Raw genomic sequence first — 26,942 nt, 5'->3', positions numbered from 1 at the left:
CCAGTGGAGTTGGAGCACTCGTTTTGAGTTACGCTGTAGGAATCTGTAGAATATGGGCCTTCACTTGCCCAAGCTCACACGGATAAGTGGCAGAGACAGGATGCAAACCCAGGACTGTGTGAGACCAAAGCCCCTGTCTTCGCCTGACACCAGGCTCTCTTGTTCCAGTCTTCACTCAGGGCTTGTCTAGGTGACTCAGTGTCTGCAACACAGCCCCTCGCATGTCCATGGGGCCTAGTCCAGCACCATGTGATCTGTGCTCAGAGTCTTGTCCCTCCCACTTTTCACCCTGTCCAGCATAGACATCACAGCGTGTCACTATGCGCCCTCCCCCCGCCACACACACACATTTAACCCAGTATTTAGCTCAGTATTGTTAGTTGCGGTATTGGAAACCTCAGTGCTACAAAGGACTTTTAAGATAATGCAACCCACTTCGATTTTACAAATCTGAAGACTGAGTCCTAGAGAGGGAAAGAAATTGGCCCAAGGTTGTTTTGCCAATAAGCAGCAACTGGAGGTAAAAACTAACAGGAGTTCAGATTAGAATCAACTCCTAGATCTTTTCTTTTCTCACCTCAGCTCCTTCAAGGGATGGGTCCCCTTGACTTTATTTATAAATGCAAGTGTGCCATCTCTGGGCCTTTTGTGATAAGGGCCAATGTGAACCTCCATCTCCCCACCCCCACCATCAGCCTTTTACACCCAACCAGGACCAGCCACATGGTTGCCCTGGCCTTTCTTCCTGCCATTTCCTCTCCACCAGGCCCACATTCTACCCTTCTTTCAGGTACAATCTCTTCCAGGAAGCTGGCCTGGATTCACCCAAGGTCACCAAGTTTCTCCTTCCATTGAACCTCCAAAACACTTCTCTTGGGTAGATACCTCTCTCTTCTCCTGCCTAGCAGGGGGTGTGCCCTGAAGGCCTTGGTCTTGGATCTTGGTCCTCCACAGCCTAGCCTTTCCCTGGCCTCAGCCTCCCTCTCTTCCTTTTTGCTGGATTTAATTACATTTGAATATATTACCCCCCAGTCAGCCAGTCTGCTCTTGGGCCTCCTGAACTCTCTCTCCACTTGAAATCAGCCCATTTCCTCTTATTTGCGCATCTTGGGAACTAGAGAATGAATCCTCGCATTTGAATCTTCAGAAGCTTAAAAGCAGCCTATGTCCCTCCCTGAAGTCCCAGCCTCCCACCAACACACTTGATGATTTCCTGATTGGCCTGGGTGAGGGATGAAACAGCTGGACTTTCAACTGGAAAGGCTTGATCGAGTCTATTCCCCCAAATCCCTCCCATTGCTCCCCTGCCACAGTTGCTTGAGGGTCTGCCTAGGCCTCAGGACTCTGTGCCCCTCCCCACCTCAGGCTGATGGGGTCGGGAGGGGGGCTATTTCACCCCGCCCCACCCTCAGATTTTCCCTACACTGCTGCTCCTTAGCATGTCCCCTGGCTGTACCTGCACTGGGCAGTCTGAAAAGCCACCAAGGGTGAAACATTCTTTTTTTTTTTTCCCCAAGCTCTAAATTCATTTTCATGCCAAGCTGCTTCTATCTGCCTGCCTGGCTGCTGAAGAAAACTGAAACGTGCACAAAATGCCACGAGCCTGGCTTTGTGTGGAAGCTGAAGTCCCAGTGGCCCTGCCCCTGGAGCCCGTCTGCTTGCATCTCCAGCTGCCTGATGTGATTTCCCTGAGTTTTATTAACTCTGGGCCCTGCACTGAGAGAGGAGCTCATCAGACACACTTCACATCTTGCCTCCTCCACCCCTGGCTAAGAAAAGTTGCCCTGATTACAGGAAGTATGTGTTCCCCAGTTCTCTGATAATTCTATCAGGAGCCAGGGTGAGGCTCAGGTGTCAGGCTTTGGGAGCTGCTGCTGACAGCCTCTCAGAGGCCGCCTGCCCGCCTGCCTGGGGGCAAGAGGCAGTGCTGGGTTGTCTCCATCCCAACCATTCATGTTATGACCTTGAACCCCTCATTCTATCTATCTCTGCTTCTCAGGTTCCCCTAGCTTAAAAAATGGGGATGATGATACCCGTACGCCCATCCCCTCCAAATTGGTATGAGAGTCCAATTAGATGAGAATGTGCTGCAAGAAAATACCATCATAAAATTGCCCAGGTTTAGACCAGAGAAACCAAGTCTGGCCCTCTCATTCCATAGACGGAAGAACTATGGCTCAAGGAAGTTGCCAAGGTTACACAATGACCTGGCTCGAAAACCAGCTTCCATATTTTCTGAGCTGGAGGGAGGAGGGGGCAGAGGATGGTATGGAAACCATTCCTGTGGGAGTTTCAGGTATGACCGAGGGAGACAGCAGACCCCGAGCCTGAAGCTCAGCTCTGCCGAGACCCAGCCATCTGACATGGAGCTTCATCCATGAAATGGATTCATCTATGAAACGGACATTATGATGTCTTGTTTACGGGCCTTCAGAGGATTAAATGGAATAATACATGTAAAGCACCTGGCATGTGGTATGTTCCCCAAACATGAGTTTCTTCCCTTCTCTTGTTTTCTCTTAAAAGTATCACAAATGCTTTCAAAAAGGGGACGCACAAAGGGAACATTTTCTCTTAGAGCTGAATGTTTCCAGAGACAATTGTGAACCTTGGATTCCCTTTCCTTGGGGGCTTTCCTTATACAGTGAATGTGAAATGGCCATTTTCCCCGTCAGCTAAACGAGGAAGTAGAAATATTGCTTTCTCCCTCCTTCCCCACCACCTCTGCTGTACAAGAGCTTCCTCACAGGTACTCGGGCCAGCAGCTTTTAATGGAGCTGTGGCCAGATCCTCACAAAGAGGAAAGTGAGTCTGTGAGATTAGCTGAGTGGTGAGGCTAATACCGTTATGATCCAATAAACACACTGATTAGGGTCATTTGTGCTCCTTTCCTCCCTCCCTCCTTCTCCCCCTCCTGCTGTGCCTTGGCAGGCCTAGTGCAGGCTCTGCTTAGAAGGGTCTTGGAGATGGCTAAGGCTGGAGCCTCCCAGCCAGCTTGGGCTGAGGATGCTCTATGATGGATAGCCTGCAAGGCAGGAGTTTTGGGTCCTAACGCCTGTCCCGCCACCAGATCATTCTCTTTTTCTGCACCTCATCTTCCTCCTCTGTATGTCAAAGATAGAGATAAAAGGGCTAAACTTGGGATCAGAGGTTCTCAAGTTCAAGTCCTAGACCTGCCTTTTACTAGCCCTGCAACACTGGGCCTGTTACTCCATACATTCATTCACTTTGTACAAGGCTCAGTGCTACTTGTCTTTGGTCTTCAGTCTGCTCATCTGCAAATGGGCATAATAATGCCAACCTCAGAGGATGGCTTTGGGGATTAAGAGAAAAATACATATAAGAAGCTTCCACAGACCATGGAACAGAAAAAGGGCAATAATAACTTTTTTTTTTTTTAATAAATTTATTTATCCAGTTATTTATTTTTGGCTGCATTGGGTCTTTGTTGCTGCGCGCGGGCTTTCTCTAGTTGTGGCGAGCGGGGACTACTCTTTGTTGCGGTGTGCGGGCTTCTCATTGCGGTGGCTTCTCTTGCTGCTGAGCACAGGCTCTAGGCGCACGGGCTTCAGCAGTTGTGGCACGTGGCCTCAGTAGTTGTGGCGCACGGGCTTAGCTGCTCCGCGGCATGTGGGATCTTCCCAGACCAGGGCTCGAACCCATGTCCCCTGCACTGGCAGGCGGATTCTTACCCACTGCGTCACCAGGGAAGTCCTCTAAGGTTCCTTCTGGTTGACTCTGAAAATATTTGCTATCGCTGGGCCTAAAAGAGGGGCTCCAAGATTACTTGCTGAATGAATGGCTTCAACTGTAAAGTGCAACATTAAGTGGCTAAGAGGGAGCTGGCTCTTTACAATGAGGCATGCTACAGAACCAGGCCCCGGGCACAGGGGCTCATCCACCCTCACCATGCACGGGGGGCTTCTCCTCCATCTAGTCCAGTAGACAGGAAAGAGGGCTGGTGGGCCTGTGCCGACAGAGAGCCTTCCCAGGCCTGTTCAATGCCAGGCTGATGTCTCAATTCTGGCCCCACTCAGTCTGAGCAGCTGCTGGTTTTCCACACCCAAGGGGTGCCAGGCCTGGCTTAGAATCATGAAAAGGCATCGGTAGGCGTCTGCCTTTTGAAGAAGCTGCAAGGCTAAACTGTATTCACACTGGCCTCTAGTGGCAAATTTCCAAAACAGCATTCTAAATGGAAATTCGGCAGCTGAAGGAATCTTCTTAGAATGACCTAGATTCAGAAATTTAGGGCTAATAGGGGCCTTGTTCTGATCTTCGCTTGATGAATTAGAAAACCAAGTTTCAGAGGTAAAGTGACTCGCCCAAGGTCACACAAAAGCCTCACATCTCACTGTCCACAAACCTGACCCAAAACTGGCCATCCGTGGTTTCAGACAGTTAGGGATCATGGATTACCTACTTGGAAGAACAAATAAGGACCCATTTTTCAAAATCAGACCAAGCCAGCCTTAGAGTGAGACCCTAACACGTTTTCTTCCCCTACACTTTGCTTTTTTTTGTTGTTTTTCTCCCCTCTTTTATCTGTAAAAAAAAATGTTGCTGGAAGATCCCTATCCGATATTTACCTGAAAAATAGTAATCTACCCTACAGGCAACAGGGCTCTGAGGCCACGAAGTGCTTCGTAGGCAGTAAACTCTGCCACTTAAACAAATGTGCTCTTCAATGTTTCCTCCTCCACACGTTGCAAGAATGTAGTGCCAGAAAGGGCCATGCTGACAGCTCAGATTGGCTCGAGGATCTGAGGGTAGGAATCGTTTCCCTTGTGCAGGGAAAGCTATTTTGACATATTCTGGAGACACAGTCCAAAAATAAATCAAGCTGAGGACTTCCACAGGGCTTAGTGGAAAGGCTTTGCTGCCATACGAGCTAAAGCCTGGGTTTGGAGACTTGGGGTAATGCTATTATTTCTGCAAATGGATCTCAATCTTTTCCTGACAGAGAACAATTTTTAATTTGATTTATTCAGCAATAACCTCAAAGAATTGCATAAGGTGCTAAGAGAACTCCCAGAGGGGAATAAGACAAGGGCTTTTGCTCTCAGAGGTTAGCCCAGCGGGAGGGAGAGGTGTGCAAGGTCAGGCTGCTGAAATGTTGGTGTGAAAAGGCAGGAGAAGTATGTGGTGGCTTCAAGGGCCGCCGGTAATAAGGACAGCTGTTTCCTAAATGCTGGTCCCTGTTCTAAGTACCTGCTCTGGCTCATTTAATCTTCACAATAGCCTTACGAGGTTAGGACCATTATCCTCATTTTATAGTTGAGGAAACTAAGGCACAGAGAGATTAAGAAACTATTAATAGTTCATCACACTGCTGCTAAGCGGTGAAGCTGGGCTCTGAACTCTGGCAGTCTGGTTCCAGAGCCCTTTACCCTCAATGTCATAATTGCTGATAACCTCTCCCCTGAATTGCTGTGATGTCTACTGAACCATACCATCTCACCCACTCTGGTGCCCTCACAGGATCTTAGTGTCACACATGGTCTGATGTCCGTGGTGTACTAAATGGCAACGGAAGGTGGAAGGGCATTGTTTCTTAAAGCTCAATCTTAGCAGCCAAAGCCAAGAGCTTTGAATTCCTTCAGTTTTCTAAGACCACTACTGGTCTAGGAGGCAGAAGAAAAGGTTATTGTCCTGATTGCTCCATGCTCTAGGAACCACTCCCCACCCCAATTTCATGTTGACAAACGTAACCTTTAGGCCCTCACCACTCAAAGTGCAGTATCTGGACCAGCAGTCACCATCTCCTGGGAGCTGGTTAGAAACGCAGAATCTCTAGCTGGATGCTGAATCCGGATCTGGTTTCTAGCAGGCTCCCCAGTGATTCTTGAGTGTGGCAAAGAGTGAGAAGCCCTGGGCTAGGACCCTTGGGGGCCACACACTTTCCAGTCTGGGTACCAAACTTCTAACCCATCCCATGGGCACTTGTTGGAAGGCTTCTTTCGTTGGCTTATCTACTCCCAACGTCAAGCCTTCTCTAAAAAGTCTGGAATCTCCTATCCTTCCCACCAAAGCTATATATCTCCTGTCCCTTGATTAGCTCTCACAGTCCCACAACCTATCTTCATTAATCTCCATCTAAGTTGCAAACTCATCCTGCGTTCTCTGCATAACCTACCTTCACCTTGATCTATTTGAGCTGTGACTGAAATGAGCTATCTGTGCCCTAGCACACCCCACTTCCACAAGACTTGTCCTAACTGTACTTTTCCAGAGAGGGTGTGGACACTCGTATGACAAAGGGATCAACCAGGATTCCTTTTACACAAGCTCCCTTTACACAGAGTCAGGAATTTCTACATCTCTGGCTAACTGGCAGAATCACTGGAAACTGAAACAGTTCAAGTTTTACTCTTTGAGGTCACATCCTTTATGAAAACTGGCATATGTTGCATGTGTGATCACCTCGGCATACATTTGATATACTTATCCAGAAACAAGGAACCGTGCCTGTGTAGCTCTCTTCCCAAGTGTAATCACAACCTTCTTTACCTCTCAAAGTAGCGATAATACGTTTCCACCACTCTCATGACCTGGGTGAAAGCAGGGATTTTCAGGATTCTAATTCTGGAAGGTCAGTGGTTGAGTGTCTTATTCTTTGCTCCTAGAGGTGGGTCCAATTATGTCCAGCCAGTCCAGGCTGAAAGAAATGTATTTCTATTTTCCCAGAATAGTACTCTATACCCCAAAACCATCTCTGGGAGGTTACAAAGTCATTTACATAGTTTGTTGATGGGTTTTGCTTTTTTGTTTTTGAGAGAAAAGAGACAGAAGGATGTAGAAAGAGGCTGAACATGGGGAAGGCCTGGGGAACAGAACCTTGTTTGGCCATTCCATCACCATTTCCAAAATATGTAGAGTGATAAGGATGAACAGTTAAGCTATAATCCCCTTTTCAATCAAGAAACTACCCAATTAAGAAAACAAACACCACAACACATTTTGCCTCTGGGCCTGTGAGGACATGCAGGTATATCTCTTCCAAGTTCAGGGAATGGTTCAGGTCTCTCAGCACATCCACTTGGTTAATCTACAGGGGCTTCCCCCTCACTCAGACATGCTAATCGACATCACTTACTTCTTTCTTTGGTACTGCTTTTTTAAAGGTAGGTTTGACTTTTTAAAGTCAAACCTACTCTTGGATGGGAGAAGTCTACTAGAGATCCAAAAACCTAAAATGATATGACAACTTGAATATCAGTCCTGCAATACTACTTGAAATGGTTCAGAGATCCAAATGGCTGTTAGAACCTCATACAATATTTAAAATCAAACTACAGCAGTGATTTCAACCATCAATGGCATTTTATTTTGGAAGCTCTATGTATTCCATAGGTATTAACTTCCTTTCTCTCACCGCCCCCTCCCTAAAAAAATCAGAAAGATTAAAAAAATATATATAAAATCTCTTATCTAGTTTCTCTAAAGTCTTAGGTTAAAAAACTTAAGTGGTGCTTCTGCTTTATGAGGATACTGCTTTTTAAGGAGAATCCATAGTCTTTCCGTATGCTCACTATAGATTTCTACTCCTTCCTGGGGAAAAAATGGTCAATGCTTCTGCTTCTTTTTAATAAATTCATTTCTCGATTATTACACATTATCATTCCCCACTTGGCACATTCTTAGAAACTTGATTGTTGGATGCATTTTTCACTTGGCAAAAATTCAATGTGGCTTTGCGTGGGATGTCTAAGTGTCGGAAACAGCAGTGTTGATGTTCTGGTTTTGAGAGGGAAAATATATAGAGAGATGCATACAATCCCTGGAAGAACAAAAGCAAGAGACTGAAATAGGGGGCGCACACAGTTAAGAAGGCTGATAGACACTACTTGGTTTTGAATTCTATGGCTGTCAGCCACCAAAGACTGCAGTGTAGCCCAGAATATAAATTTCTGCAAGAAGAGGCTCGTTAGGCACTGTGAAATGACGGAGTTGGCTTCATTTCGTTCCAAGTGTATAGAGCAGATACACACAAGAAGGAGCAGTATGGGTCATTTGCAGTGAGCAGTAACCTGTGAACAATTACGCATGGGCATTTCTGCAAATGGTCTGTCAACACAGGCACTGGGGAAGAGAAAAGAAGCATCCCATTAAAATACACTTCCATCTCTAACTCACCCAAGACCCCAGGCCTCCTCAGCGCCTCAGATTTGCAAGACCAAAATGCAGTTTAGAGTTACGTGTCATTCTAGGTCACCTGGAAACTGGCTCACTGGGGCCATCTCAGAAGACCTGGGTGTGCCCAAGAGCGCAGCAAGTCTACCCAGAAGGGTATGCCTTAATGATCTTCACATCGTCCACAGGACGGTCCTGGGAGTTTGTTTCCACCATTCCTACTCGATTCACCATTCCTATACCCTGGCACACACGGCCAAAAATGGTGTGTTTGCCGTCAAGCCACTGGGTGGGAGCCAGGGTCACAAAGAACTGGCTGCCGTTGGTGTCTGGCCTGGCATTGGCCATTGCGAGAATTCCAGCCCCTGGCGGGAAAAAGGAAGAGAGGAAAGAGTATGAATAACCCCCATAGCTCCAGCCTGGATCTGCAACACCAGCCTAGGGATAAAAAGAAGCCAGACCAACCACCCGACCAGACAACCTTCCCCTCAGGGCAGGCTCTCTGCCCTCGCACAAGGGCTGACATCTGCACTACCCGATGGCCTCATCTTCCTTGTCTTCACCTACTCCCTAGCCTCTATCCATGATGATCCCTGCTAAGCTCTGGACCATGTTCTCAATTCCCCCCAAAAATTCAGGAAGGTCTCCTGCTTCTTTGAGGAAGCTTATAACAGCAACATTCAACAAGTAGTTAGAATCAAGATCACTCAGTTCGGCACTCTGAATCGCTCAGGACTCTTGAGGCCGCTTTCTCTAATCTGCCAGAGCTCTTTGTGGCTCTGCAGCTGGGCAGCTACATGGCACCAGGCCACGGTGTCAGGCATTCACCTTGAATCACAGCCAAAAGAGTGAGCTTTTAAAATCCACTCCCTCTTCCTACCCAGTCCAGCCAGGTCATATACCTACCTGTGAATTTCAAGTCTGGATGAAGTTCATCTTCAAACTGCTTGCCATAGATAGATGCACCACCTCGACCTGCCAGTTAGAAGACAGGAAACCAATCAGCCCACATTCTACCTCACACCAAGAACTACAGTCCAGGGTCAAATGACTTTTGGAGTACAGGAAAGGAAAATCAGTGAGCATGCCTAGCACCGTGCTAAGTACACTGCAACTACACAGCCCAGCAGCAGAATCAAGCACTGGCACAGCATATTCAAATCACTGGTTTCATTTAGGTAAGACGTTTCTTTTCAAAATAACACTGAGTGCTTTTTTCCTGCTTATGAAAGTAATACATTTTCACTGTCAAAATGTAGAAAACATAGATCATTATCAAAGGAACATTAAAGTCCCCTGTAATCTAACCATCTACAAATAACCACCATTCATGGTTTGATGTGTTAAGAGGTTTCCTAAATTTTTACATTTTTATGGGTACTTTAGACAGGAGTGCTCCAAGCCCTAACCCTATGCCCATCACAGACATTGCTAATCAATCAGCATTCTTCCCTGCTGAGCTTAGACTGGCCTCTGAATCCTTACCAACCCAGCAATCCAGGCAGCCATCTTTAATGGATCAGAGATGGCATAAGAATTGAAACCTATTTGTCATCCTTAACCTAGATGAAGGAAAATAAAATTCATTTAAGTCAAAGATAACTAGCTTAAGGAGAAACAAGGACAGTGCTGAGTGGTAATGTGGCAGAAAAGAATAACATTACAGTAGGGAGAAGTCATTGGGAGGAGAAGCAGTGTGCTGTAAGGAGAATATGAAGAAACATGGCATTGGGAATGATTTGCTAGCAACATCACAGGTTATTTATATATCCACAAGAGTCCATACCCTTGCTGTTCTGGGCACCCAGGTTTTGTTGTTAGAGAAAAATGATACGTTAAATAAGATTTTTCCATAGGAAAAAATGTCCTAATAGGAGATAACTCTCTTAATCAATTATTTAGTCAACCATATGTCTTGTTGAACTACTTTGGTTTCTCCAAGTTGACCAGTCAAGACAAAACAGCCTGAAACAAAGTGAACAGCAGATTTATCAGCTTACTCTGCTTGCCTGGCAGCCAGGAAACAGGCCAGAGGCAAGGAGCTCACTTCCTTTTACAGCCTGCTGTGAAAGTAACATGTTAAAGCACCATGTCCACCCCCAGAGGCCCCTGGGCCCTGCTAAGGTGTTTCCATGGTAAAAAATCCTTTGCTGTGTCTTTTAGGATGCTCCACCACAGGGAGCCTGTCACAGCCCCCGGTTCAGGAAGAAAACGCTGTTCTCATGCAAACAGGAATGGGGGTGAATGTTAACAGAGTTGGGGAAACCTCCCACCTGGCCCAGGCTACCCATGCTTCTGGAAAATTACTGAACTACCAAACTATGTAAAAATTCATTCCAAAAATTCCAACATGCCAGCATACCTCCAAACAGCAATTATATAACCAGTATGTTCCCTCTGACTACAGAGTCAAGGTTCCTGCTTGAGCCTGGGGTGGGGGTTGGTTAGTAGAAGTGCTAGGGCTGAAGATGAGAGAGGAGAAAGAGGGCTATGGGGACAAACTAAGGTCAAGCCCTACCTCCAGGGCTTGAATGAGCATGAAGAGGATGAAGTTCAGCAGTGCACTGTCTGTCCGCAGGCTGAGCCTTGGAAGTGTGATCTCTGCAAGCCAAGGACTGCCAGAACCTCAGGGCCCCACTCTCAAGGAACTGAAACCGAACATATGAATGGCACCACAAACAGGACAGGCCAGTCAAGAGTCACAGATAAAGCCTGGGGGTTTAAGCAATCAGAAGGAGATGAGAGGAAAGGGCATGGAAGCCCCACTTCACTCACTAGGCATAGTTTGACCAATTGCAAGTAGTTTGGGCCTCGAAGGCACCATTTAATCATAATATGTTATCTTTTCATAACCTAATTCAACTCAGTAGGGTTTGCAGCAAATTGTCAGAAAGACAAATAATTCCAATCAAAACATTCCTCTGGGCATGCAGAATAGTGGTGAAATGGACAGGGAGTGATTAAAGAGTTCTCCGGTGCAGAGCAGGCAACAGATGTCAGTGATCACATATAAAGCCAAAAATTAGGAAGCTCTGTGGTAAAAACGTGCTGTGTGCCTCCTCTAGTACAGATACAAGGGAGACAGGCACAGGCCTGTTTTCCAAACTCTGTGCCCTCAAAGTTCTCCCACTCTTCTGTCCTCTCCTTTAAACATTTATTCAATGTATTTAATATTTCAGACAGAAAAAGATACAAAGAATAATATGACAAACAACTGTGCAGCCTCCCCTCAAGAAATAAAGTGTGGCCAATCCAGTCGAAGACCCCAGGCACACACGCCCTGTTTCCCTACCCCAACTCCACCACTCCCCCAAGAGCTAACAACTGCTGTGAAGGATCTCATTTTCCTCTCAGGTCACCACTACTCTTTCTGACCAGGAGTTTGTCATTTCTGTGCATTTTCTTTTCTACTACACATTGTATGCATCCCTAAACAAATGTACTGTTGTTTGCATGTTTTTAGGTTTATATAAATGGTATTATACTCTACATATTCTTCTGCAGTTAGCTTTTTTTGGGTCACCACTGTAAGTGATATTCATCCATTTTGTTCCATGCAGCTCTCTGTAGCATTCGTTCCACTGAACGATTACAACACAATCTTTTCTCATGGTGATGGATAGTTAGGATCTTTCCAATGTTTTTGCTATCATAAACCATGCTGCAATAACCATTCCTATACTGTCTCCCAAACACAAGTGTAGGAGCTCTCAGGGACTATACCTCATGGGGGATATACAGGCTGACAGTGTATCAGCATTTCACCAGTACTAGATTTTCCCAACTATCTTGCCAGAAGTGGCCCCAATGTGCGCCCCACCCACAGTGCTCTCAGTCTCACCCTTACTGCTCGAGGTCCTTTTGCCAGGCTTTTTCTAACGTTTGTCGGTCTGAAAGGTGTCAGATCTCTTGTGGTGTTTTAAACTGCGTTTCCCTGAAGCTGTGCGTAATTTCCTGTTTACTGGCTATTTAGCTTCCCTCCTCTGTCAACAGTCACATTTCTACCGAGTGGTTTCACATTTTAAAATTTATATATATTTTATTAGTAGGATTATTCTAGATACTAATCCTTTGTCAGTTAATGCTTTTGCAAATACTTTTTTCCAGTTTACTTTTTTCACTCTTTTAATGGGATCTTCTCATGCAAAGAATTTTTTGCAGTTGAAATTCCTTAATCTTTTTCTGTATGATCTGTGCTTTCTGTTTCTTTAAAACACAAAAACAAAAAACCTGTCTTATCCCCAAGACTGCTCTGATGTGCTTCTTCCTTCTCCTGCTCACTGACTGTAGAAACCTCTCAAGGTGAACTAGAGTGGCATCTAAGACATGGAGAGTGGTCTCTTACACAAAGATTACCATACTTGGTGCTACCTGTGCCTACCACTCCCATGCCACAGCTGATGGAATCACGGATTAATATCCAGCCCTAAAGCAGCCACAGGTCAGCCAGTTAGCCATTAGGAGGCCCACGTGAAAGCTCTGCCTGGGGCATTCGACACAAGAAGGCAACTAACCAAACCAATCAAAGCCTCTCTTCCAGCAAGAGAGCCTCTAACAGATACCGCAGATGTCCTCTGAGCATTTCCAACCCCTTCTCCATGGCCTGCCTCAACCTCAGAGACAAAAAAGGCAGGTACTGACCAGTCCCGTTTGCAGCTAGGGGTAGCCAGATGACCCAGTTCTGACTTACTGACATAAACAGAAGCCATTGAGTAGAGCTTCTAGGAAAGCTATAGTTTTCCTGATTAAAAAAGGACAACACACTCCTGTCTTTCACCCATAGCTCTTTCCTCATCTTCCTTCTTTGAAAGCAGAGGTGATGTCAGGAGCAGCAGCAGCCACCTGGCAACCATAAGACAAGTTTGAGATCAAAGGCCTACACACTGAGAATGGTGGAGTGGAAGGACACAGCAAGCCTGGGTCCCTGACAACTCTGCTGGGCAGATGAACCAATGCCTGCAACTGCTCACCTCCAGACATTTTGTTATGTGAGAAAAACAAAAGCTCTCTTTGTTTAAGCCTCTGTGGTTTTCTGTTACTTGCAGCCAGAAGCATCCCAAATTGATACAATCACTTTGTTAGTAACAGTAGGAAGGGGGAACTGACTAGTGGAGCTACTATTGGATTACCAGGGCAAATGCCAGATACCAGACCTAACACAGCAAACAATACTACAGTTCTCCAAGAAGCTTTAGCTCTTAAGATAGAGTCCTCTCTTCCTCACTTGCCTTTGGGGTCAGAGAGATCTGGATTTCGGTTCCCACTCCACCACTTACTAGCTGTGTAACCTTAAGCAATATACTTACCCTCTCTAAGCCCCAGTTTCCTTGTCCAAAAAATAGGAACAGTAGTAGTACTTATGTCTCAAAGGACTGTTATGAGAATTAAGTAAGACAATGCATGGAAACCATGTAGTATATAACATGAAGCAAACACAGTAGTATCAGTGATGATGAGCCTCCTTTAACTGAGATAATCTGAGCATTTTCTGCGAGAGACGACTGTAGGTTGTGACCAACAGTCCACCTTGGGAGGCGGTCTGCCCAAGTTTACGCCAGTTCCTCTGTCTTCAAACCTCCACCATTCCCCCTCTGCTCCTTGCTCTTTGTGGATAACTTTGTTTCTTATTTCACTGAGAAAAAGGAAGAGAACTTTCACAGGTTCTCATCACCAAATCCACTTTCCTTCCTATATCTCTACCCGTTTACCTTGCTTCATCCATTATTAATACACTGTATAAATAAATTGTTCAAATGACTATCCCACCACCACATAGTAATCAATCCCATTCACCTTTAAGGAACTTTGCAGCTACAATTTTCCCTTCTCCTGTATCAGTTTTTCTTTCTGATAGATCATTCCTATCAGCATAAAAACATGGTATTACTATTTCACATTTTGGAAAAACGACGACAACACTGTCTTCCAAGTATCTCCCCATTTCTCTGCATCAATTTCCAGAAAAACCCCACCCCACTTCTTCTCCAACCTCTTGAATGCTCTCCATTCAGATGTCTGCCCTCACCATTCCCTGAAACTGCTCTTGTCAAGGTCATCAGTACCACCACGTTGTCATTAAGTCCACTGGTCAATCCTCAGGCCTCACCCTGCCTGACCCAACAGCAGCATCGGACAGTTGATGTCACCTTTCTTGAAATCCCACCTTACTGGCAGCTCTTCATTTTCCTCTACTGGCTCCTTCTTCACTTCCCTCTCTCCTTTCACAGATGTTAGACCTGCACTGATATGTGAAGACTTCTCCTTCCAACACTTGCTCCCTCCCCCCTTTACCTTTCACAAGTGTTACCCCATTAAATCTCTTGAATTTCTCACTCTGTCTTGGCATGTGCTTCCCAGAGGACCAGAACCAACAGAACCCCTATCACCATAGTGCAAACTATAAGCTTTAGCTTTGACAACAATGAAAGCTTCTAATTCATCTCCCTGCTTCTGGCCTTGCCTCCTGCTTTCCACACCAGTCTATTCTGCATGTGCAAGTCAGGGGATCCTTTTAAAACAAGTCTCATCATGGCAGTCCTCTGCTCAAAATCCTCCAGTGACATTTCATCACACTTCAGACAAAGTCCAAAGTCCTCATCACAACTTACAAGACTTTCCATGATCTGGTTCTCTGATACCTCCTGCCACTCTCCCCCTCACGCACCTGCTCCAGCCACAGTGGCCTCTGTGCTGTTTCCTGCAGAGCACACTCTGGTTCTAAGACCTCTGACTGCCGTTGCCTCTGGATTGTCCTTGTCCCTGACATTCTCATGGTTCATTACTTTATTTTATCCAGAGCTCTGCTCAAATGCCTTCTTATGAGAGAGGTCTTCCCTAATCACACTATCCAAAGTAGCACCTCCCTCATTATCCCAGTGGTTCTCAACCAGGGGTGACTCTGCCCCCTGGGGACACTGAACAACGCGTGGAGACATTTTTGGCTGTCACACTGAGGACTTCTACTGGCATCTAGGGAGTAGAGGTCAGGGATGCAGCTAAACATTCTACAATACACAGGACAGCCCCCACGACAAAGAATTATCCAGCTTAAAATGCCAGTACTGCCAAGGCTGAGAATCCCTGCTCTATCCCCTTGTACATCATTTTTTCCATATCATTTGTCATGCACAACCTGACAGTGTATTACGTACTTATTTGTTCACTGTCTCTCCCACCAGAATGAGCGTTCCATGAGGGCTTTCTTATTCATTATTGTATCCCCAGCTCTTACAATAATGCCTGGAGTCCAACAGACATTTGTTAAATGAATTAACAACCAAAATAAACAATAAACACCCATACTTTTTTGAGCTCCTATTTTGTGTTGAACCTGTGCTAACCATTTTATAAACATCTGCTCGTTTACTACTCACAACAACCCTCATGAGGTACATATAACCACACTCCCCATTTATATATAAGAAGGCTCAGCAAGGTCACATAAGCTGTCTAACATAACACTTATTAAGTGTTCGTGTGAAGCCAAGATTCAACCCCAAGCCCAGCAGGCTCCACGACCCTCTGTTCACCCCCACACTACACTACCTTGCCGTATATCACGGCTGGATTAAATGTCCTCACACATTTTTCTTATCAAGAGTCCAATATGGTCCCCGAATGATGCTAATTCAAATCTGAACTCCCGTCTGGGAGTCTCCATGAACTGGCCCAATCTTAACCCCCATGCTATCTCCTACTACTCTGTGAACTCTGCCCCGAACTGCTCCTCCCTTACTCTCCCCTAAGCATGCAGTTCGGGGGTCTCAGAAATCACATTTTATGCATCTGTCCTGGGCGTGGAGAGGTGGCTGGGTCACATCACAGAGCCAGTCCAGCATGAGACGTGACACCTGGGGTGGTGGGTTCTCCTTCACACCTTACATGTGTGTCACTTGTGCCTCCATTCTGTATTCACTCTTCTTCCTAAATCTATCAATAAAATGCCCTTCCCTTTCCTCTCAAAAGTTAAAATCCTGCATTTCCTTCAAGGCCCACCTCAAAATATTACTCCATCCCATTCTAACCCCATTCCACTGTACTTTTTCTCTCATTATGAATTATCCCAACAAATATTCTATACATAATCCATAGCATACCACCATGCATTTGCATATTTATCATATTATTACTTTCTAGTTGTTTCTTATAATGAATACACTGTCTTCTTGGCAGGGCAGGGTTCTCTGCAAGGAAGAGAAAAATGCCTTGGCTTCTAATGCTTAAATACTCCTCACAGGCCTTAGAATAGTACAGGATACCCCACAGACTCTTAGCAAATATTCATCAAATGAATAAAATTAACAAGAGCTTGCTGTTCAACACGTGAAATTTCAGGTGTTCCTGGAGCTACTAAGAGGTGAGACGAAATCAGAGTGAGGGTGACACACAGCATCATCAGCACGTAATTAATCACTGTAATCACGGCAGCTGGTGAGCACCGTCAGGCTACATGCAGAGCTGGAAACGTGAAAGGAAGAGCTTGATAGGATGCCATGTCTTACAGGGAGAGGAGAAAGAGAAGAAGTTAGTAGAAAACAGAGAAAAGACATTCAGAGGGCTAAGAGAAGAGCCAGCATAGAGTTATTACAATAAAGGAAATTTAAAAGAAGAAAAATGGTTTAAAATGAAGCAAGAGGTCAAAGTCAAAGACATCTGAATTGAGAAAACATCTGGCAAAGGTGTATCAGAAAGACTCTGGAGGACTTCCCTGGTGGCACAGTGGTTAAGAATCCGCCTGCCAATGCAGGGGACACGGGTTTGATCCCTTGTCTGGGAAGATCCCACATGCCGCGGAGCAACTAAGCCCGTGTGCCACAACTACTGAGCCTGTGCTCTAGAGCCCGCGAGCCACAACTACTGAGCCGATGTGCCACAACTACTGAAGCCCTCGCGCCTAGAGCCTGTGCTCCACAACAGGGGAAGCCACCACAATGAGAAACCCACACACCACAATGAAGAGTAGCCCCTGCTCGCCGCAACTAGAAAAGCCTGCATGCAGCAACGAAGACCCAATGCAGCCAAAAATAAATTAATTAATTTTAAAAAAAAGAAAGACCATGGAAAGTATAGTTCCAGAGGAGCCGGACTGAAGGACAGAAAGGATACATCGGGGATAGAAAAGCTACATCGACCTGCTGAAGAGCCCAGAATGCCACATGCTGGTCATCTGAGATGTTCAGCAAAAATTATGTTACCTAGTCAGCCAGCAGTCCATACTAGTGACCCAGGAGGGCCTAACTCCTGTTTGCCTTCCACCATAAGCCTGCCAAAAGGCTTAGCTCAACCACTCACTATACTTGAGGCTGGACGCAATTATTTGGAAATCTTTTGAGTGATTCAATTTCATTAAAATTACATCATGGAAATGTGACATTATGAAGGATTGCGAACTAATTACAGAAATACAGGGAAGCTCTGACAAGAGCACTCACATCTGAGTCACTTCCAATTCTTGTACGCTAATCAAGAACTCTCAGTTCACTGGTGTTATGAATTAAAATTTTATCTCATAACAACAAGAAAGAGGAAGAAGATAGGAAAGAAGTACAACAAAGTGTTGACAGGACATTTTCAGATAAAGAAAGTGGACTGAAGCAGAATTAGACTTAGCCTTCCCCAATAACTGATGAGGCAAACACAAAAAATTCAATTGTTTTCAAAGCCAAAAATTCATCAGCAACAACCAAATAAGAAAAGGGAGACAAACTTATTCCAAAGATTCTGAAAAGAGTCAGTCAGGGAAAGAAATAAGAGATTCTTCTGCCTGTACTCCTGAAAAGTAGTAATCAGGAAAGGAGGAGTGTCACCCAGAGAATTCTCACAAATACCCTCCAATTTTGCGAAGCCAACAAGGGGAGTGGGTGAACAGCCCTGAAGAAGTTAAGGAGAAGCCCTTGAAGACAGAAGCCCACACACCACAGGCGCTCAGGAGTGGCAGGTCAGGGTAATAGCAACGACCACCTTAGTTAGGTGGAGGAACACAGGGCCATGACAGGGATCAGGACATGCTACTCCAAAATAAGGCACCCTGGCATAATGAGTATTTCAAGTTGAAGGAATGTGAGAAACGGCAGGTGCAGGAAGGACTTTCTGACATTCCCCTGAAGTGGGTCATAAGACTCTCAAGTGAGAGGTCCCCTCCGTATACCTGGAGGAAAGGAGCATCCCTACTTTCATGAAAGAGGGACACCCAAGAGGAATCTGAACGAACAAGCCTTGCTAAGTCTCCCCTAGTTTACTACACGGAGCTTATACTCATACCCCTTTTGTCCGCTCACATTTTCCCACAACTTTCCACTCTTTATCAAACCTAGCCTAAAAACGCTCAAGGTAACCCCTTCTTCAGGTCTTCATTTCCCTATAAAGGAAATGTCATGCAGAACTTATATTAAATAAATTTGTATGCTTTTCTCTCGCTAATATGTCTTCTGTTATAGAAACCCAGCTGAAAACGAAAAAAGGTATGAGGCTCTTTTTCCTCTGCTACAGTTATACTCAGGGGCTACCCAGGGCCTGGGGTGGGGGTAGAGGGACACCACCGGCATGGAGTCTCGGAAGACAGAACAGAAGTCAGCCCTCCCACAGGGGCTCACTCAGCATGAGCTGAGCCGGTGTTCTCTCCCACACCCTCAGCAGGCTAGAATAAAATGGAAAGAAAGCAACCTAGCACTTGGGATGGGGAAGATGACTGGTCCCACAAAGGTAGGGAGAGTGACAAAGAGAATCCACTTAGTCCCACAAAGGTAGGGAGAGTGGCAAAGAGAATCCACTTACACTGTACCCAAGCAAATAAAAGGTAAGGTCAATGCAGGTTCCGACGTTAAGCGTGGATTTGACAACAAGAAATGGCACGGAGACTATGCAAACATACACAACAAATGGAAGGAGAGAAAGAAGGGAGAAAATATAATCCAAGAAGGGCTTCTCCATGGTTGTCTCAGCTACAGATGCTTCAACAAAAATAAGAATCCAAGAAAACAAGAGCTCAAAGACAAGATAACAAATCAACAGAATAAGGTGAAAAGATTGCAGAGCTGAGGAAACAGACTGAGAGCCAAATGACACCAAGACAGCACTAATAAATAAATTAGAGCAGTAAAGAACAGAATAGACAGGGCTCAAAACTGAATAAGGCACAGAGTAAAGGTCTGAGATTATTTCAGTGGATGCAGAAAAAATCGAAAAACATCACCTCACTTACTCAGGAGAAATGTGACAGATATGGAAGGCAAAGGCAATGAAATAAAGAATAACTAGTTTCCTGAAACAGAAAATCTAGTAAGTGTAACAGAGAAAATATTCAGAAATACAAATAAAAAAATTTCCCTGAACTGAAGGAAGGAGTAAATCCGGCCTCAGTATTCTCCAAAGCCATGTTCAAAACCAGAAGGCAATGGAGCAGAATTGTCTAAAAAGATCTGAGAGAATTAGTCTGGCCCAAGAATAGTAAATAAGTCATGATCTTTTTCAACTAAAAGCGTAACTGGCAGAAATTCTCAAACATGATTGAGTTTGAAAATATAACACCCTCCAGCCCTTGCAATAAAAACCACTCAACAATATATTCTGCCTTCTACCACTTGTGAATAGAAGAGCCTAGTGGTGAGCACTGAACCCTCTGAAATGTAGAATCCACACTGTAACTGAGGGACTCACGGGTGCAGAATGGAAAATGCTGTAAACTCTGATATGGAAAAATAAAACTAACAACAAAAAAGTGGGAGCAAGGGAGGGAGGACAGGTGTGAGATAATAGAAAAAAAGATATATCTATATATACATATATTTAGAGAGAGAGAGAGAGAGAGAGAGAGAGACATATAGATGCCCCTGGTTCCTGGCACAGAGCCTCTAAAACCCTTGTAAATTCCTAAGTGGTAAGAACACTAGGAGCGTCTCTTGTTCTAATATTTGGTCTTTGACCCTATCCCTGACACAGGGCTCCTGAAATCCTTATAAATTCCTAAGTGATTAGAGCACTAGGACCATCTTTTGTTCTAATGAGGTGACTCTGGGTGGAATCCCGGATGGGGGCTGGTCACCAGAAAGACCAAGTCATGATTAGAAGCTTGGAATTTTCAGTGCCTGCCCCACCCCCTTCTCCAGAGAGGGAAGGAGGGGAGAAAGGCTAGAAATGGAGCTAATAATTGATTATGCCTACATGAGGAAGCCTCCATAAAATCCCAATAGCACAGAGTTTATAGAGTTTCAAAGCAGACGAACATATCCACCCTGGGAGGGTGATGCACCCCAACTCCACGGGGATAGAATTTCCCATTCTCAGCACCTTCCCAGACCTCACCTGAAGCATCTCTGTTCATCTGTATCCCTTACAATATCCTTTAATAAACTGGTAAATGTAAGTAAGCACTTAGGTTTCCCTGAGTTCTCTGACCTGCTCTAGCAAATTAATCAAACACAGCTGGTGTCACAGGGAGCTGCTTGTTGTGGGGAAAAAATTCCATACATTTGGTGACCAGAAGTGTCAGTGAAGTGTTCTGTGCGAGCATATGAAAGTAAAGGAAAAACCCAGGAGGGAAGAACTGAGTTTTTCCCAACACAGGAAGCAAGTAAAACTAAGTTTTTCCTAAACAATAAGAATGGGTAGAAATTTAAGTACTAATTGCCTCATCTTTCATAGCAGGAAGTCAATTTTTCTGTTAAGTATATACAAAATTAAATAAAATACTTTTTGTTTTAAAAACAATAGCATGCATGACATAGCCTATTCTCTTGAAATTATTTCCATCTAGCTAGTTATCCATCCTTTTAACTAGGTATCTGAAAAGAAAGATGTCTAGAATAATGGCCACCAAAAGTTAACGTTCATCGTTTCTGAGAGGTGGGACATTGGGGGAATAGCTAATGGTGGTTAGGAATCTTTAGGAGGTAAACTTATGAGTGATTTTTTTTTTCTTTTCTTTTCTTCTTTGGCCACGCCACACAGCTTGCGGGATCTTAGCTCCCCAACCAGGGAGTCCTAACCACTGGACCATCAGGAAATTCCCTCTTATGAGTGATTTTTTTTTTCTTTTTTTCTACTTTCCTCTATATTCTATATTTTGAAATGTGTCCATATATATTGAAAAAATAGAATGCCTCTTCATCATAAAGGATAAATAAAGGACAACTGAGAATGACAAGGAAGAAAAAGACTGAGAAAAAACTGCCACAGAGAGAACCAAGCTTATTTAAAGGCAAAAGAGCAGGAATAGGAATTAGCAGAGAGAAAATGCAGACTGGGAAGCAAGGGCCCTTGAAACTTATAAATGTTGGCATCTACCAATTTCACTAATAAATCCCAACTAAACGATGATAACTCCCAAATTCATACCTACATCTCAGACCTTTCCATGAACTCCACACTCATATCCCATTAATCAACATTTCCACTCTCTTTCCAATCTCTTTCTCTCACACGCCTGTCCTTCCCGGCTTCCAACCTCAGCAAATCCCACTGGCTCCATTTCTATCAAAATGTAACCTGAATCCAGTCACTTCTCACCACCTTCTCTACTATCAGGCTAGTCCAACCACATATATCTAGACTGGATGACTACAGCAGCTTTCTAACTGGTTCCCAGCTCTCACTCTTGCCCCACATCATCTAGTCTCCAAACAGCAGTCAGAGTGATCTTTTTTTTTTGGCTGTGCCACACAGCATGTGGGATCTTAGTTCCCTGACGACCAGCGACTGAATCCGTGCCCCCTGCAGTGGAAGCACAGACCCCTAACCACTGGACCGCCAGGGAATTCCCAGAGTGATCTTTTTAAAGAATAAGTCAGATCATGTCACTCCTTTGCTCAAAACCTTCTAATGGCTCCCATCTTATTCAGAATAAAACCCAAAGTCTCTACTATGCCCTACAAGGTCCTACATGATCTCCTATGTAGGCTCCTGCCTCACAGCCTCTGGGTCTACTCTTCCCTCCATGGGAATGTTCTTCTCTCAGTCACAAGGTTCATTCCTTCACTTCCTTCAGATCTCTATTCCAATCACATCTTTCAGACGGGACTTCCCTGACCTTTCTACTAAAGTCCCATCCCCACATCCTTTTCCTGCTTTATTGAGAGCAGGAAGTTTGGGTTTTCTTTTTTTTCATCTAGGCACAGCCATATCCCAGAGCTCATAAAAATATATGACACAAGGCAGGTGCTCAGTATTTGTTAAATGAATGAATCAATCTAAGAACTCACTATTTTCTTTTCCTCAAAACACTGCAAATGTCCTTCTTTACTCCTGATTATCCAGACTACTCTATACTATAATTCAGGCAAACATTATTTGCTCTTAGAAAGCAATACACAGAAGTTATGAGAAACTCTATAAAGTCCGGGAGTCAAGATTGGTTTCTGTTCAATTCCACTTGTGTGTGTTTGGGGAAGGGGGTGTGCTAGCAAGGGCAGGAGTAGTCACCAGAATCAACTAACCCAGTCCCTGGTATATGGAAGAGAGCCCTGACTACCTTCTACCCAGTTATAACAGGATGAGGCTTCAGAAACTAACGTTGACTTAACTGTACCTGTCCCTGTTGGGTCACCTCCCTGGATCATAAAGTCTTTGATGATTCTGTGGAATTTGGTGCCATTGTAGTAACCTCGACGAGCCAATTCAGCAAAGTTCTTACAAGTCTTTGGAGCATGCTTCCAGTACAGCTCCAGCACGATGATCCCCATGCTGCAGGGGGAGAGGACAGTAGAGCTCCAGTCAAGAACAAGGTCACAGCAGACAGAAACATTATGGGACTGCTCCATGACTCTTCCTTTCCAAGCTTATAAATCATGAAATTATGATAAATATCAGATTTCATGCTCAGCAAAGGAAAACAACACAATGCAAATAACATAAACACAGATACCTCCTTTGAGTAAAACATGCAGGGGCTTCTGGTACTTCTTTTAAGCAAAATAACCATGGACAACTAAAAATTCTAACACCTTGTATACAAGAAATCACTATACCAATATAACCAATATAACCAACCCCTGAATTAGGGGAAAAAAATCTTACGCTTAATTTGTAAGTTTTTTTAAGTTGGACATTAAAATATTGGGAATTCAAATTTATTTATACATACATAAGTTTCTGGGTGGGGGTGGAAAGTGGGTAAATGGGAGACAGGAAGGTTTTCAGTGAATATCTTTTTTAAGCTTTTGTATTTTTGAACTATGTAAATTACTACCTATTCATTAAAAAATTTAATAGGAAAAAAAAAAGGTACAGTTTGTGTGTATTTAGGAATGGTACAACAAAGGCAAAATCTGATTACTTCAAAGCTTTACACCTGCCCAGTGTGATGAGTGCTTTTCCCCTTGAAGTAGTGCTAAGGAAAAGGAAGAAGTAAGACTTAGGACAGGTGCCTTCCCCTCCATTTCATCACTCACCTAGACTTTAAGCTCCAAGAATGTGTGAGCTGAGTCAACTCTGTACAGCCTGAATACCCAGTGCCAAGCACAGTGTAAGCACTCTATTAACAAATGTAGTATGTGCTAGAACATAGTTTTCTAAAAGCCTTTCTACTGGCAATTCATCCTTCACACTCCTAACATTCAACACGGATTAACAACTACTCTGTGCAAGATACAGTTCTAAGTGCTTTTCCTCTCACGGAGTAACATTCTGGTGGATATTTGTAAAATACAGGGAATAACTTTTTGGAATGGCAACCAGAAAATACCTATACAAATTTGAAATGTGCATACCTTTTGACAGCAATTTCAACGTCTAAGTTTCTAGTCTATGGAGAAACTTACAAAAATGCTTAAGGATACAATGTGTGCAAGGATGTTTATGCCAGTATTTGTCCTAACAAAAAAAAATATGAGAAGCAATTTAAGTCTTCAAAGAGGGAATGACTAAAATATGAAATATCCATACTACGGAAGGCTGCGTGTACTAGTGTGCGAAAGAAGAGCAAATTACAGAAAAAAAATATATATACAATATGGTCATACAATCTTATTATTGTTTTAAAATAGAACATAAAGGAGATGCCTATGTGTACAGAGAAAAAGATCTGGATGGTCATCCAACAAACTATTAATGGTGTTTTTACAGAGAGGAGTGGCTTTCACTTCTTATTCTATACACTTCTACAACTGCTTGGATTTAAATTTTGATTTATGCTGTAATTAAAAAAACTAACAGGTGAGTTCAGAAATAACATACTTTCAAGTTGAGGCCAGAAAAAGTAGAATTTTCTCATTAAGAAGGTGGGGAAAATGGCCAAGGGGCAAGAGCAGCATCTGAGAGAACTGTGCTCTGATGGAAAAGCAGCATGGGCAAGAATAGAAAGATGGAAAGACGATGGCTGGACCTTGGCTGCTGGTGTGAGAACAGCAGATGTAGGGAGAGAGGTAGGCAAAGGCCAGGATGAAGGTCAGACTACAAAATTTCAATTTTATACTGTTGTAGTAGTAAGAAGTTACTTAAGGTTATTTGTCCTACTTTGGAAAGATCACTTTTAACTTTTTCCAAGGAAGCAATGGAATGAATGGGGCTAAAGAACCTAGCACATAAGGCAGACAGACCAGGCTCCAAATGAGGTTCCCCTACTTACTAGCTACATGGGTTTAATCAAGCCATTTACTCTGTAAATTTTGACATTTCTCCTGCTAAAACTGGAGAGAAGCTGGAATTGTACCTACATGATCAGAGTTGCTAAGAGGATTAAACTAAATGTGATGCTACACATCAGGGGCATGGCACTAGCTGTTTGGTGCTCAATATTACCACTCTTTGATAGGAGAGAATAAATGTGCTTCTTCCTGTGTTCTCCTAAAAATCTGTTTATACAACTGTGCTACTTACAACCTTAATATTTACAAATCTGTCTCCTTCACTATACTGTAAGCTTCTAAAGGCAAGGCTGTGTTTTATCCACCTCTGACCCTCAGATCTTACGTCCCCCGCCTGTAGATTCAATACACGTTAGTTGAATGAAAGGATGAACGAACGGAGGGGTGAGAGGAAGGCAATCGGGCCTCTGTCGCTAAAGTCTCAGCGCGAGTCGGTGCGGAGCTCGGACGCGGGCAGTGGCGGTCCACACTCAGCCCTCAGGCTGCCGCCACGACCGCGGCTCCACGAGGAGGTCGGCCTCCCGAAGGAGCGCGCCGGGAACCCAGCCCGCGGCTAAGCCTGGGCTCCGCGTCGCTTCCGCCAGCCCAGCCCCAGAGGCCGAGCCCTCACCTGGTCTCCAAGTATACGTTGGGCGGCTGCCAGGAGTCTGGAGGGATCGCCGCCATAGCGAAGCTGGCGGAAACCTCCCGTAGCAATTGCTACTTCCGGCGATTCGCCTGGGACCCGATTCGCCGGGGACCCGCCGCCGCTGCACACACTTCCGGTTCCCGCCATTCAACTCTAGCGATGCTAAAATTTGGGGGCTTGAGACAAGGAAGGGGAAGGACCCCCACCTCCAAGGACGAGAATCTGGGGTGCAAGGCGAAAGCAAGCTGTCCGCAAGGACGGAGAAAAGTGCGAGCTCTATAAAAGGTGGTCTCCAAGTGGAGAGATACCGCGCCACTCTCCGGACGCTCTGATTGTCTTTTAGGCGGGGAAGGCGTGACCAACCAGCAAATCTGCACTTCTATTGGCGTTAAATCCTAACCTTTAATTTGGAAGAATTCCCTAGTCCCACAATCTAAGGAGAGGAAGAGTGGAAGGGAATAGAGATGAGAGACGCCAGTAACTAACGCTTGTAAGGCGCTATATATTTACAGAGCACTTGAACATTATAATCTACTCCGCAAAACAATCCTATAAAGCAGATGTTATTATTCCCATTTTTCAGATGTGAAAACTGAGATTCAGCAGTTAAATGACTTATTTGTCCATAGCCATACAGCAAATCAGAGCTTCTAGACTCCAAAGGCAGAGTCTGGAGAGACGGGAGAGGGAAGGACAGGGAAGAAAATGAGAGATAAGGAAAGGGAGAGACAGGAGAATGAAGATCAAATAGATCAGGGCTAGAGCAAGGCTTAGAGTGACTGTGGCTGGGATAGATGATGCCCCAAGGTTATTAGAGTTTGCTCAGGATCAAAGAGAAGCAAAGTAGAGGCAATGTGACGAGGTTTGGAGGGAGGACAAAAAAGAAATGGGGTAAATAAACATATTGTAAATGCTCTGCACACCGCTTAATAATGATGGCTAAATGAATGCTTACTTTGTGCCTGGCATCCAGCTAAGGACTATTGTGTACTTTTACATTGTTAAAAATCAAACACAAATGGAGCCCAGACTTGGAAATTCTCTGAGCAGACAAATCAGTTTAGTCATATAAGTAAAACTTAATTTAGCTTATTCTGTAAAACAAGCAAAACTTAACTTGGGCCACTTCTTGTTAATGCCTCTGAAAATCATAAACGAAACTTAAACTTCCCCAAAATTAATGTGAGGTAACCACTTTTAACCCATTCCCTATCACTAGGAAAACTCTTAATAGTATAACCAACCACTGTGAAGAATAAACAACCACTGCCTTCTCACTGTATAAGCTGCTTTATAAAAATATACCTTTGAGCCTCTTTCCATGTTCTGAGTGCCCCCAGTTTGCAAACTGTTTTGTGTGTGTGTGTGTGTGTGTGTGCAATAAACTTTTACTAACTACTATTCCAGTGATCCAGTGTTTTACTTCTGCTATTTCTGAACTTTTTTAAAAACTGAGGTACAGGGACTTCCCTGCTGGCACAGTGGTTAAGAATCCGCCTGCCAACTCAGGGGACACAGGTTCGATCCCTTGTCTGTGAAGATCCCACATGCCACAGAGCAACTAAGCCCACGTGTCACAACTACTGAAACCCCTGCGCCTAGAGCCC

The 26,942-nt window shown here is 44.4% G+C and overlaps 1 protein-coding gene across 1 annotated transcript; it reads right to left on the bottom strand.

The window, feature by feature from the left end:
* Nucleotides 1-7,298: 7,298 nt before the first annotated feature.
* On the bottom strand, nucleotides 7,299-25,477 carry PPIL1 (peptidylprolyl isomerase like 1). Its single transcript, XM_082413851.1, has 4 exons — nucleotides 25,318-25,477; nucleotides 22,652-22,806; nucleotides 9,037-9,105; nucleotides 7,299-8,495 (listed from the first exon to the last, which is right to left on the bottom strand). Exons 1-4 carry the CDS (start codon nucleotides 25,371-25,373, stop codon nucleotides 8,275-8,277), a joined length of 501 nt encoding a protein of 166 aa, XP_082269977.1. The 5' UTR covers nucleotides 25,374-25,477; the 3' UTR covers nucleotides 7,299-8,274.
* Between the last annotated feature and the right edge of the window lie 1,465 nt (nucleotides 25,478-26,942).

Source organism: Balaenoptera physalus, assembly GCF_965194825.1.
Source record: "Balaenoptera physalus genome assembly, chromosome: 11".
NCBI lineage: Eukaryota > Metazoa > Chordata > Mammalia > Artiodactyla > Balaenopteridae > Balaenoptera > Balaenoptera physalus.
This window is presented reverse-complemented; position numbering and strand designations above follow the sequence as displayed.

What these genes read in the sequence shown, in the direction of transcription:
- PPIL1 (XM_082413851.1), bottom strand. Translation starts at nt 25,373, where the DNA reads ATGGCGGCGATCCCTCCAGACTCCTGGCAGCCGCCCAACGTATACTTG. An exon ending in AGGTGACCCAACAGGGACAG is followed by an intron (nt 9,106 to 22,651) that starts GTACAGTTAAGT and finishes TCTAACTGGCAG; the next exon opens with GTCGAGGTGGTGCATCTATC. An exon ending in TCCAGACTTGAAATTCACAG is followed by an intron (nt 8,496 to 9,036) that starts GTAGGTATATGA and finishes TTTTCCCGCCAG; the next exon opens with GGGCTGGAATTCTCGCAATG.